We start from the raw sequence: 14,388 nt of genomic DNA, 5'->3' as shown, positions 1-14,388 counted from the left end.
GAATACTCAGTTTTTGTTTTGTTTTGTTAAAGAGGTGTTGATTCAACTGTGTGATCATTTTGAAGGATGTAGTTTGTGGTGCTGTTGAACGGGATTGCTATGTACCGACAGGTGTTTCTATTGTTCTGTCCACCCCGTTTAGAACATAGTATAGTGTATGCTTGTAAACGACCATACAGTTGAATTAACACCTCTCTAAAACTGAACATTATAACCTTTAGAATTTCGGCAAGTGCATTTCACACAATGATCTTGTGAAAAACTACTAAGTATATATACAAAAAAAAACTGCTCACACCTGTATGTTCCCTTGTAAACTGTGGTTAGTGGCGCCATCCCTTCTAAGCAAGATTACAAACACAACTGAATTTTCCATGAAGGGAACTCCAGTATAAAAAAAGGATCATTTCTGGTTTTGCGCTGTCAGTCTCATAAACCAGGCGTGCCACAAAAGTGGTTTTTAAAAAAGTGTTACTCACTCTCTCTCTGCTCCCGTTCCCTCAAGATGGCGTCCAGCCACTTCTGCTTCTCCTCTGCATTTTTGGCCATGCAGACAAACCACTTGTTTTTAGCAGTGTTGTGGATCTTCCAGCCGTTAGTCACTGTGTAGTTGTTGCTGTGATAGTCCGCTGCAGGGCAAATAAAAAAACAAACAAAAAAAAAAAACAAGTCATTAATTCTTTAAATGGGAGAGGAGTTACCATGAATAACATTAAAAGAAAAAGTTTTTAACAGAGCAGGGAGAGCTGTTATTTCAATATATCAGGCCTTCGAAAAGGCTTTAGGGTCCGGGGATTTACTTAAAACAAACCATCTCATTAAAATAAAATTTACTACTGCAAATTATGTTTCCGGATCACGGCTTTTTGTCGAAGTTGTTTTTCTTTCTCTTTATGTTCTCATGTTCTCTTCTTTTATTCTTCATTTGAAGAAATTGAGATAAAAGCCACAGGCACACAAACATACCACGTTAACACTGACCTCAGCAACCTCAGCGCAAAGTAAGTAACAAGTGTAATCAAATACAAATATGTTGCATAAGTTAACCTTACAGTTATGTCTGAAGAGGATTTACTATCAGGGAATGATTTACAAGCCAATTAAAAAAGACAAACTTGATGCACAGTGAGAGCAGTCAGAGAACATCTTTCCACTGACTCAACAAAATCTCTCCTCGAACCCCTTTCTAATTTTATCATCCATTTAGCTGCAGGTGAGTAGCTACTGAATAATGAATGGCCAGTGGTAATGGGGTGCATTAGTCTCACACTCAAAGGTCATATAAATAGACCTGATACTTCAGGCCCCACAGGGAGCAGCTCCTGCTCATCTGGGAGAGCAGGGAACTGGGTTGGGGCACACATACTATTGTGTCAGGCCTCTTTTTAGCCACTGGGGTGGAAAATAGGGATTCTAGTAAAATCTTATGTAAGTACATGCTGAGGTCTGGTAGTGGTGGGGGAAGTGGTATTCATCAAGACCGAGACGTGTACAAGTGAAGGTAAGGACATTTTTGATATTTGTGAAGGATTTCCGCGCAGGTCACACTAAATTATTAGAACAGGTTGCTATTTACGCCAGTCTCTATAACTGAATGACTTAAGGTTGTGGCATATTGTGCATAGTTTAGGAAATTTTGGTTATTTTGGTTATGATTTTTGCAATAGAAAACCTGATGTCTCCATTCAAGCATTTAGCAGGCAACCCCAACCACTTCCACATTTTATCTTTTATACTCATTAAGCTGTGTTCTGGGAGTCCACAAATGTACGTCTTGTCAGAGTGGGACCCCTTAGTTCTCCGAATAAGGCATGTTTTTCTTTGTGGTTTCCCCTTCAGCAGCCTTAATGTGACAGCCTGCAGCCAACATGCAGAAAAAAAGGTCATGTGAGCTTGCAAAATATTCTGCCAGCACTGACGAGAAAAAAAAAGAGGAAACATGTGAGAGGAAGACAAAGTGTTTCTACACCGGCAGACAACACGTACCAAGCCCAGCGCCGTGCCTCGCAACAAACCGCAACAGCAACGTGAGCTGAGTGGCGGCCGTATCACAACAATCACACAGATGAGTCGTATATCTTTGACACAACACCTCAGCCAATGCGAGAGCTCGTCAGGTTTATCATCCATAGATTAGGGTTGCTTTTGCACTCAGATTTGTATCAACACCTTACCCATTACTGAATAGCTGACATCAAAAGGTGGTAGATGAGGTTGCAAGCTACATCCTGTTTGAAAGTAGGTGCAAGTATGATACTCCACCCAAACTGTCAACAACTACCTGATTCATATCCAGACACCAGTTTCAGCACGGTTTCAAGAAATAAGATGTGCACTGAGGCAATTTGAAATCCGTAAATATTACAGTTAGCTCGGATATCAAAGTGAACAAATCAAGAGCTTGGGTAACATGGCTACACCAGAAACAACCAGAGACGCGCGCAAAACTACACAAATGCTTCGAGAGAGTTGCATGAATGGACATATAGATAGTCTCGAAGGGTAACGCTGCTGGGCACACACAAACCTGTTCCATCTTCCACATTTTCCACCTCCATCACCTCAGTGTTGATTCGGCCTCTGAACACATAGAGGGGCCCGTTGATGGACTTGGTCCTCTTGGTGGACTTCTTTCCAGAAACCCTAGGAAATGAGACGACACTGTGGTTACACTCAGCAGGGAAAATATCCGTTGATGCCAGTGCCGCAGCAAGAAAAGAACTTGTGTCTGTAACACACACACACATTCATACAGACACGGCTATGGGAGCTGCAGACACATGTAGTTGTTTTTGTTTTGCTTGCATACTAAAAACCTGTCTACACAAACAGGAATGTGAACATTTCCCCTAACTTTCCATGTCTAGCTCCTGTCCAGTAGTCAGTCAATTAAAATATTTTTGAATGCTTTCTTGTTCCTTTTAGCCTTTGGCACGCCGTTGTGGTAGTTGCTAAGCAGTTGTCCGGAAGTTGCCTTTCTCACCTGGACTTCCTCTTACAGTAAACCAAAAGGTTGTCGAACAGGAAGAAGACACGTTCCTGGATATTGCCAGCTGAGATTTTAAGGAGATTTCCGTGGAGCAGCAACTCTGTGCAAATATCTGTCAGGTTGGTTCCCTGATGAAAAAACAAGATTGAAAATGACATTAGCTACTGACATTATTACTGTTAACAACATCAAGTTGTTTTATCCATCACATACAGGGCCTTTATAGTTTCCTGAGTCTTCTAGCTCGTGTGCTGCAACCATAGTTGACTTTATTTCAGCAGTGTGGAAACTCTGAAAGCACTCTTGGCCTAAATTGGGGAGTGGCAAGGAAAACACTGTTGTCTGTATCAAAACTTGAAGAGTTCATAACCTCAGTGAAACAATAAGAAACTGAATTATTTGTTTTCATTCCATCATCAATGATAGGAAGGAGTAAATACAGCTGTCCCCCACCCATCTCTAACGCACAACTGCGTGCAGTGGGGGTGAGGGAGTTAGCAGCAATCACTGAACCTCTGACAAGTAACGCCAAAGTGTAGTCTTTAAGCCCTGAGTGTTGTCAACACACAGTAGCTGAAGAGCTTCCAAACATTACAGCAGGGTAGTATCGAACTTGAGGTTTTAGCAAATTCATACTGTGTTGATCAGTTGGAAGCACAAAATGCAAGAGCGGCAGGGCGTCCCCGCAAACGTGTTACCTTGGCCTACATATAGTTTCCTGTGGGATTCTTGTTTTGGGGGAAAACAAAGCCTTTGCATTCTCTCAGGATGTAAACACATGTGCACACAAGCTACAGACGGATACCTGGATCCATATACATAATAATACAGCTGAACATGTACAGAGGAAGAGGAACATGACTCATGACATAGTTCAGATTGCAGGTGGAAGTGCTTGAGCCATTTTCTGATGCCTGCAGTGAAAACTGGTCAAATGCTTTGTACCTCTGTCAAGCCAAGGGGAAATTTTAAAATCGTGATACAAAGGCCAAGTCAACTTCGCTGTACTTATTAAGGAAGATATATTGTGTTCAACCTTCACAGGATGTGATTGAGTCTTTCTTAAAAGCCGTTTCTCGTCAGGTATCAAACACACCACAACCTGCTAAGAGCGAAAGAACATTTTTTCTTTTTGACGCAGTGCAGAGGCCAATGACACAAACCACACACACTGGTCTTTAACAGTCAACACTGCGAGAACTGAAGCAAATATACAGTGTTTCTCCATTCAACAAGTTTGCCAGATTTTATGTCCTGAATTGTCTGAATTATATTAATCACAAAAGATCAAGAGAAGTGTGAGTACTTAATTTCTCATTTTAAGCTGAAGTTTGGAAAAAGAATATTTAGAAAAGTGGTCTATGAACCTTTCAGTCTTTGTTAATGAGGTTGTTGACGTCAATCTAACTGTTAAAAGCCTCACTGATTGCCCACACCATGGTGTCCAATTAACATTTTCACAAAGTGGCTGAACTTGAGGACCAATTATTTAGATACAGATGCATGCATGAGCAAGCGTGCTCTCACATGTTCCTACCCAAATTGTGAATGACAAATCAAACTATTTCCTACTATCAGAATTCAAACAACCAATGAAATATCAAGTGAGTTAAGTGAGTTACTTCTAATGCGTCCATGAGCAGGAGTAGGTTAACATGCTGCCCACCAAAAGTTGTCATAACAGGGCTACTAAAACATAAAGCAAGGTAACTGAGTTAAAATACACTCATTACTCATTGTTAAACGGATCATTCCACTCCAAATCATCTGGAACTAAATACACCCATGTGTGGACTTAGTACAACCTCCCCCCTTTGGCTTGTAGAGTACCCATCAACCCCCGCCACTTCCCCACAGGCCTACACGTATACATCAGATTTGGACTTCACCGTTGTCTTTGATGTTTCTGACATGGGTCGACCACAGACCTGTGGAAACCCCCCACAGGCCACACCCTCTCTCGAGCGTCCATAATTGATTCCCAGGAGTATATGTTTATGATGGATGTTCATCGCTCCAGAGTTCATAGAGAGAAAAATGATTCTCTGGGCTTTTCTTAAGGTGCATACCGATAGGGTCTGGGGAGGGGATTGTGTTTCAGACGATCGATTCAACCTCATGTTAACTGCACTAAGCAGACGTGGGGGTGGGCATGAGCGTGTGTAGGAGTATGTGAAACTCGGAGGGCATGCTTGTACCTACGGGTGCACATGCACACATGTCTTGCTGTGTGTGTTTGCATGCATATGTGTGCTTCCCTTTTTTTATAATGCATGCATAACATGCAAGTTTAAGAATTGTGCGTGTGTGTGTGTGCATGTGCACAGCGTGTCGGAGCAGCGGTAATGCGTCTGGGCCTGAATCGGCACTACTGGCGTCCTCTTCCATTAGGGCTGGAGGTGATTAGCCTGGAGAGTGGCTGGAGAGGCAAGAAGAGCGAGACTAATGCTGTAAGGCTGATGGCTCGTTGGGGGGTGAAGGGTGTGTGTGCGTGTGTGTGTTCAGCGGAAGAATGAGAATTTGCCTGTCTTGTCCTGTCTGTTTGAGGTTTTCCCCTGAAAAAACTTACAAAAACAGAGATAAAAGTTGGACTTTGGCTGTAACCTAACTTCTGTTTAATGACTAATATCGTTGAAAAAAATGAGAAAATGTTCAAGCAATTTAGGTCAAATTCAGTCCAACCTTAAACCTTTTAGTAATCTGAAAGAGGCTCACAGTGATGCTACTTGCATTAGTGTTTTTATTATTATTTCTAATTGTATGCATAAAATGTCTGAAAATGATGAAAAATTTCAATGACATGTTCTCAGAGCTTAAGCTGATCAAAATAATACTCAAAGATTTTTAGCTTAAAATTGTCTTCACATTTGAGATGAAGATGAAACACGAGAATCTTTGATATCTTTGCTTGAAAAATCACAATTCTCGTCACTAATCACAATCACAGAATCGTTTCTCTCAATCTTTTGCTCTGTTCCTTCAGCACTACTTGCTATGGTCTTGGGTTAAACCTGAGACACAAACCAATAGAAAGAAACACATAACTGACTATTCACCACAAGAGTTGCCATGAAATATTCTGTATGATGTCAATATGCCCAAGCGAAATGACCATTTCTTGTTTCTTTGTTGTCGTGGTGGACAATTATCAGGGTCAAATGATGACATTTTTCTAAGGGAAAGACAAAAAAAAGGGTCTGTTTTGGCAAGCAGATAGTGGGATGTCCCAGTGGGGCCCACTCTCTGGTTCCATCCTTAATTTTTTTTTTCTTCCGCCACTTCAAATGTCCCCTGATATAACCCTCCCAGAACATGTGAGACTAGAGCTCTGCTTCCTAGGTCTCTTCTGATTGGGCAGTATGCCTGTTGGCATCCCTCTTGGCACCCTGTGTGGGTGGATTGTCCCATTGGTGCCTGCTAAGACAAGGCCTCTGTTGTGGTGGGTGAGGGAGGCGTGAAAAATGCACTGGCCCCATCGCTCAGCTCCCAAGCCCCATCCGTGGCCCCTGCGCTGAGAGCTGTGATCTGGCTGCAATAGCGTTTAACTCTTAAGAAAGGTGGAGACCGTCATGCTTGGAGTATTTCTAAAAAAAAATGTTTTTGTCGTGGTTGTGTTCGAGGACTTTGGCTTCTTCCTTTTGCAGAAACTGTGCAAGAATCGTCACTGTGTTGCATTTCACGATGCTCTCAGAGAAGTAGATTTTTCTTGTGACACCAGTCTCCTAATGACTCCTGTCTTCACTCTTCGTCCTGAGCGTTTCTTATTCCCTCTCTTTCTTTGCTGCTCTTACCTCCCAGCCCTCAATGTGGGACTGCAGCTGTTCCAGAGCCTCCAGTTTCTCCATCTGCCTCTTGGTCTCATTGATGTTGGAGCAGACAGCCTTCATGGCCTGCAGAGCCTCTTCCACTGCTGGATAGTCAGCATGCTTCTTAGGGGTCCGCTTTAGCAGTTCCTAGGTTGGGGAAAGGGGAGGTGGGCTGAGAATTAAAACATCCTGTAGAATTTCCAGAAGCAGGTACAGTCAAAAAAAAAAAAAACAAAAAAAACAGCACATCAGTCTTAGGGGGGCATTAAGTATTCTGTGACCTTTAGTAACAACGCCTCCTCTACACGAGTCCCAAACCCTCCACCCCCATGGTCATATATACTCATAGGTGTGGAAGACAGAGTGCCTTGAAATGGCAATCGGTATACGATTTTTGCTCTAAAATGTCTGGCCCAGTAATATAACTGGCATTGATCAACACAGATGCATGCACTGTACCAATGTAGTGAGCTTTCTGAGGTAAGCAATTATGTTAGTTTAGTTTTTAGATTGTCTGTGCAGGCTGTGGATATGCCAATAAAAGCTTGTACGTTCTTATTTGTGGACAGCATCATTATATTAGTGCAGCAGTCGTACAGTACCTTCAGCAGCAGAGGGTACTTGCAGATCCTCTGAATGGGGGTGAGAAGGTAGCCCTCCAGGGGAATATCTGTGCTTTTCTTCCCTCCGAGCAGCATACAGTGCTGAACAGGAAAGGTAAAACAAACAATATTAAACACCGATACACACCGAGATACCTTAAATATTTGATAAAGCAAGGATTATGTGTATAGCCAGAGGGAAAGAGAAGAGATTCTGCCTGAAATGTAAAAGGTATACAGTAAGGGTTTGAGAATAAAAGGACTGAATACAGAGAAAACCTCTTAACATTTTAGCAGTAATTGCACATTATACACTTATTCAAAATGCTTGTGTACAAAAACAAAAATCAAAAATGTCACAGAAGAAAATACGCTGGTGGGTCCAGCTTTGTCAAAGTGTGCCTTTTGTTCATCTTTATTTCCAATTAGCAAAAGTGTTTCCATGGTAAGTGAGTCTCTGCAACACAGAGTCCATTCAATGTTTCCTTGCCTACTGTATAAAACTTTGAAAAATGTTTATTATCTATGACAGCACCTGTCTGAACATTTGCAGCTGTTTCAATTGCTGTCTCACGCGTGTGTTTTTTTTCAGGAATAAACAGGCTTTAATTGACTATTGTTGTCATTTCCATTCAGTCACAGTCTGTTGCACCAGCAGCAGATCTATAACAGGTCCAGGTGCAGTAGAATAATAAATCTCTGTTTGGGAGCAAAGCCTCAGGTGTGGTACTATATATAAGTCTGTATGCAGATTGGGACATGCTCGTCATACTAAAAAATGCATGTGTGTAGAAAATGTTGTGCTGCCACTGAAATGGCATTTGTGTATTTAGTCTCCTTAAAAAAAATCGATAGTGTGTGATTGTCGACATTAATCATAATGCAGGCCTGCATGATTTATTCATTTCTTAGCGGATTTCTAATTTTAGCAAGTATATAACAGGATACAGAACTACTATTATCACCCTGCCATTAATTTATTTGTTTATTTAATTACAATGTTGGTTGACCTCAGTGATCTCTGTGCACAGCCTCAGTTTTATTAGGTCCAATCCACGATAGTTGCAGTTGGGCCAAGAGCATTACCATGAAAGACCACATCCTGAGACTAACGTCTATGGTGTTTAATTATTGACAACATCACTTTTTGGTCTCTTTGAGCCACATGTTGAGATTAGTGATGATAGAGGTGTACTTTAACATATACAGTATACTGGACTTGCTTTTGATTCATGTTTTTATTTTTGTATTTTAATTCATAGGAATACATGGAGATTGTTTGGTAGCACCTTTTTATGTAGACCAAAAGATCATTCCCTTTCTGCATGTGTTACGGGAAAGCAGCAGCCACGAGATTAAAACCAAAAAGACGTCAGTGTCATTTTTAAAGAGGCTTATTTGGACTCACAATTCCGTGGCTGTACCTATACTATATTTCTTCTACTGTGCCACTAAAAAGACTCTCCAAAATATCCACACTTTTCAACAAAATGGTCACTGAGAAACCTCTAAAGTTCCCTCTCATTCCCCAGAAGATTTGGACTTTCAGAAAGTGCCCCCCAGAACCAGTTGAAAGGAGGAGTTCTTCAGAAAGGGGGGCTTACAGTTACAGTTATGGTTTCGCTACGCCTTGTATTTTGCAGGAGTGGAGCCTGTCAGTATGCTATGAGCTCATGGGACGGGATGAAAGATCAAAAGCAGCCATGCAGATAAACCACTTGAGTGTTCTCCAGTGGGAGAGAAGGCAGGAGATCAGTTTAGAGCATTATAATCATATGGCAACTCCTTTCAACTCGACACAGAGCAGAAGAGGATGGTGGGGGTTGTCTAGTATTTCTGATGGAAAAATGAGCAACAAAAATGGTCATGTCTGCAGAACTTTGCACACATTTCTAATGTACCAATACTAATATAATTTTCTCTCACACCCATTTCTATCTAAATCCTCTACAACTTCCTTTTCTTCTTTCCTCTCATCTTCTGCTTATTTGTAATTTGCCAGCCCAAAGCCAGAACTCCCTCTGCTCTTCACTCTGACCTCCTTTTGCTTTCGCTTCACTTCTCTCTTCTTCCAATGCAATTAACACTTAATTTCTACATAGACTTTCAGATGTTTTTTTTTTTCATTCTGTGATTCAATTAGTATAAAAATAGTTTAATCCAGAAACAAAATCCACTGGAATTAAACACATCTGAAAAGAAGCCAACAGCAATACATATTGCACAACCATTAATTATTACAATGATTCACAATGGTCACCACTTCAGGAACTGAAAAACCTTCATTACGTATCCTGCGATTCCAGAGAATCACATACTTTGTGTGCTTTTTCTAAATTCTAGTGAATCAGTCTTGTTTCTATTTTGCTCATGGTTGCTACACAAAGCACAAGTGCTAGTCCAATATTTGAGATTATACTGGGCAGGTCTGACAACTGCTTTAATACATTACCAGATGTTGTGTAGTGATTTTATTTTGGAAGCACCAATGTTGTGTAAGACCTAACCAATTAACCACTGCATGACTGGACCAGAGGAAGCAAAAGGCCAAAGCACACAGCAACACTCTGATCCCACTGTTTCCAGTCCTGTGGGTCAGAATAATGCCATGGAAGGAAAACCATCAGGCAGCGACAAACGCAGGGCCTCAGATCTCTCAGCCAAGCCCACAAAAGCTGCCAACACTCCACAGCTGGCTGGCCCAGAATCTGCAGATGATTTCATTGGTTGGACCCTCACTCAAAGGCCCTGTTGCCACTCTAAGTTCATTGTCCAGAGCCCAAAGGTTTGGGTGTCAAAACACAGAAACAGCTGGCAGCGGAAACACCACAAGAGCAACACAAAGGTGACCTTGTTGGTGGTTGCATCCTGTCCGGACAGGAAGAACCCTCTGACCTCGTTATGTTTTCTGCTCTTTATTAAAGTGTTAACATGGAAATGGAGGTGACATGATGGAAGGAAAAAGGAGGAGGATGAATAATGACATAAAACAAAACAAGCAAGAGGAGACCCACAGGAGGAAAGAAATGTAGGGCAAGGGGAGATGGTAGTAAAGATACCAGCAAAGAAAATAAGGTGAAAGGGTTATGTGGACAAACACAAGTGTGATCACAAGTAGAGGAAAGGATACACGAGACTCATGTGACATGAAGTATTGAAAACATTGAGATTTTTTTCTACATAATTAAGAGGAGAGAAATCTAGAGTCATAGTGGAAAGAGGAAAGAAGTCCATAAAAAAGCAGAAGAGAGACAGATTTGATGATTTGAGGAGTGGATAAGCAATGAGAAGAAAGGGCAAGACAAGCAAGGTAGAGGAGAGGAACTGTGGTGCCTTACCAGCAAGAAGGTCCTGATGTTGGGGATCTTGTTTAGCTCCATGAGAAGTCGCAAAGCCTTCTCATGGTTACTGCAGTACTCGCCGTACACTGAGAAACTCTCCCGCTGCAAAACAGGAGAGAAACACAGGTCAGGATTGCAGACCAGGGACTTGATACCATGTTTTACTGGCTAGTTGGCAGCCTTAAATGATCTACTGACCCAACTGACAGGAGGAAGACTGACAGTTCAGAAACTGCGGAGAAGGCTCCAGTTACTATAGTCTAATGAGATTCAGTTGTACTACCGCAAGGAAAGTGGTGGATAACTGCACTTCCACAGCTGTCACTGCTTATTATTTGTAGTGGTAGCAACATCAGCTTTTGTTCTGCCAGCCTATTATGGTAAAGTGTAACTGCAACAATGATCAGACAGAATCATTGAAGAATACTGACTCTCAAAAAGCGTTTTGTATCATTCTGTACTAGCATTCATTGGCATCATTGACTTCTCTTTTTCAAAGTAATCTGCATCATAGTGCAAAAACAAATACCATGGCATTATACGACATTTCCTCTTTTTCTTCAGTGATAGCTTCACATAGTGCAGCCAGACTAAACAACCCTTGCACTAATACTGCTTTTGTAGAGCTGCCATTTAGTTTTCTTGACAATCTGTAATATGACACCTGGGTAAGCAGCATGCTGTAGACAACAATGTACTCAGTATCACAGCTGCAGCTGAATCTATACCCTGGAGCTTCCTGAAGCCTATTGTGTATTCTTAACTATGCAACAGTAATTGGGATATGAAACCATGTGCATGGTGAGGCTTGAGCTTGAGGTCTAGAAACTGAAACTGTCATTCGAAACAGCCTAATAGGTGAAATCTAAAACTGCAGGTGTCTGGACGCCGTTTTCAACCCAACTGAAATGCTACTGGCCAAAGGCTTTGCATGTAAAGCTGGCTTGGTCTTAGTCCTATAACAGTCGACAGTCATTGAGACTGATCAGGGTGAAGAGCTGACAGCATGTTTGAATAAAATTATTCAAATTTTCAAAAGAACCATCAAGTTCTTTAAAATAATCATCTATGGCGACACCTTTATAAACACAAATGGTTACCGAGCCAGTATCCTGTCCTGGCACAGATGTGGAAAATTATTATGTGTGCGGTTTTTACACCCACACACAAACTTAACTACATACAGAATGTCGCCACAGAGTGCATGTGCCTGTTTATATGGTAACGCAGCAGTGCTGACGGAAGAGGCCAAACAAAGCTAACAGCTCTTTTTATAGATCTCAGTTTCTCTGCTCAGTCCCATTCCTCTGACCAGATGATGAAAGACTTTTGCCGATGTGTAACAGAAGTGAGCAGCACAATGGAAGTGGTGGGCAATTTTTACCACACGCGCACAACCCAAACACACCCAAAGCCACGTTTGGCAGGGGATTCCAGTCCGAAGCACCACTGGGAGCAACAGCTGGGCCAGCATATGGCGTGAAACCCCAGATACTGTCAAACTGAGTTAGTGCACTGCATAGCTAGAAGAAGAGAGCACAGGAGGGTCAAGACCACTTCAGTCTATTTGTTCACGTGTACGTAAAGGTTCATTATTCATAACAGTCTGACAACATATTGTAATGTTCGTGCAAAGTATATTTCACAGTAAATTAGCATTTACAGATTAAGCGGGCTTCACCAGTTACACTTCAGCATAAAACATAAAACACAGATTCCCTCCTGTGTTTCAAGGAGACCACTCTCTTAGCTCAGCAGTACCAAAGCTCTCTAGCAGAAACAAATTCAAAGTAGCGCGACAGTGAAGTTGATTCTGGCTCTCGCTCCCACAGAACAACCTCTGACAACAAACTATGTTGGTGCCACATATCAGGCATGTGCATACTTTGTAATGTGTATGTAATGTAATGTGTTTTGCAGTTTCTCACAACGCTGCTTTGTTGGAAAACACATAAGAAAACTTAATGGTGTGCTTTATAAAGCACTTGTCATAGGGTTAAAACATGGACAAACCACTGAATGGTCCTTTGAAGTCTCGGTCTGGGCAGACCAAGCAACTTGAAAAATGTCCTCTCTAATAGTTTGCTGTTCATGTGACTAGTAACGTAAACAGAATATTTCTTCTCCTTCTCTGCTCTCCTCAACTGCTAGCAACAACTACACTGAACATGGTCACACTTTGAAATCCGGCAGTAAACAGGATGACTTGCTTCCATGTGTCAGCATCTCAGATAGTATCAGAGTATCCCAAAAAAAACATGGTGAGATTTCTTGTACCTGCACTAAGCTGTTCTGGTCTATATTAAAATTAGCATACAGTTGAAAAAGAAAATACATGGACCAACTCAAGAACTTGAGCAGGCTGAATATTAAGGGGGTGTTTAGGGACATGTAAATGTAGCCACAGTATATCAGTTTACACTTACGTGCTCCTGGATATGGTGGCTCTTAGGTAGCTGAACCTGAAAACAGCATGCCTCTCTGCAGCTACGTTTACAACCAAAGCCCACTCCAAGGTATTTCCTTTTCTCGGGTGACAACAACTAAATAGTCAATTCAAAAACACACCTAAATGTCGTACCAAGGCCAACATGTGAAGCAAAGAGTCTAAAACATCAGGTCTACTCTGAAAGACTGAAAGACATCAGTTGTACCCAGAATAGCTCAAAGACTTGGGTTGTCCCTGTGATAAACCTAAGTCTTTATTTGAATTCTTCGTCACTGGAATGTTATTTCGAAGGCTAGATGAGAGGGTAGTATCACACACGAGGAATCACGTAGAGTCAAGGCATAATGGGTGTAGTTCAGAAAGTGCATAATGACATGACTGTTGCTTCTTGCACGGTGCTCATGTATACACTCCCAGAAATAGAGCAAATATTGATGTCTGTGATTTCTCCTCTAACATGACTCACTTTTTAAACTTTGCAGAGTTTGAATAATCTCATGCATCTTGAAACGAGGGCTTAAACGTGTGAGTGTGTTTGTGTGTGCGTGTGCATTTGGGGAAAGGAAACTGACTCATTCTGACTTTTACCTCAACTTAGTGAGAAAAATATCATTTCGTTAAAACTGTTAAATATTCATTAATAGTGATGAAGAAGCGTCTGTATACTGCATAAGAAGAGTTACAATGGCAATTTTTGGCTAAATTAATTTTAAACTTTTCTTTTTTTTTCTTTTTTTTTTTTTTTTTTTACAGCTGCAGCCTCCCAAACCATCTTGGCAACATCTGACTTTGAATAGTAATGAATCTTCCCATTTTTCTCCCCTAACTGTGAGTGGCAGACAGTCTTATGGAACAATGCGGGAGGTTAATCAAATCCCAGTCATGGTGTTGACCTCTGGTCGAGGTCAAGGGCTATGGCTGGAGGGCGCCAGACAGGGCCGACCGATTGGCTGAGAGGTGTCAGTGTTGAAGGAGAGGAAGGTCATGGGTTGGAGAAGGAATTGTAATGGATATGCAGGGCAACACTTTACGTTCAGTCCCCCTATATAGCATTTATAAGCAGTATATAAACAGTTAAGGAATTGTAACACACTATAATGTAGAAGCAAGAAAGTGAGTTTGTATTTATATATTGTGTATACTTAATGTTTGTTCATTAAACATATTGAAAACTATTTCAAAACTATTGGGATTGAAATGA

The 14,388-nt window shown here is 41.4% G+C and overlaps 1 protein-coding gene across 1 annotated transcript in view; it reads right to left on the bottom strand.

Annotated features, from left to right (window-relative positions):
• The window catches only part of prex1 (phosphatidylinositol-3,4,5-trisphosphate-dependent Rac exchange factor 1), an 80,275-nt gene that overhangs the window by 45,574 nt on the left and 20,313 nt on the right, over positions 1-14,388 (bottom strand). Inside the window, exons 4-9 of the mRNA XM_041946327.1 lie at positions 10,736-10,840; positions 7,398-7,499; positions 6,781-6,942; positions 2,984-3,117; positions 2,528-2,643; positions 480-629 (exon numbers count right to left, since the gene is read on the bottom strand). Coding sequence (XP_041802261.1) covers positions 480-629; positions 2,528-2,643; positions 2,984-3,117; positions 6,781-6,942; positions 7,398-7,499; positions 10,736-10,840 — 769 coding nt within the window. The remainder of the gene's footprint in view (positions 1-479; positions 630-2,527; positions 2,644-2,983; positions 3,118-6,780; positions 6,943-7,397; positions 7,500-10,735; positions 10,841-14,388) is intronic.

Source organism: Chelmon rostratus, chromosome 10 (genome assembly GCF_017976325.1).
Source record: "Chelmon rostratus isolate fCheRos1 chromosome 10, fCheRos1.pri, whole genome shotgun sequence".
NCBI lineage: Eukaryota > Metazoa > Chordata > Actinopteri > Chaetodontiformes > Chaetodontidae > Chelmon > Chelmon rostratus.
Note: the sequence above shows the minus strand (reverse complement) of the source record. Positions and strands in the feature narration are given on the sequence as shown.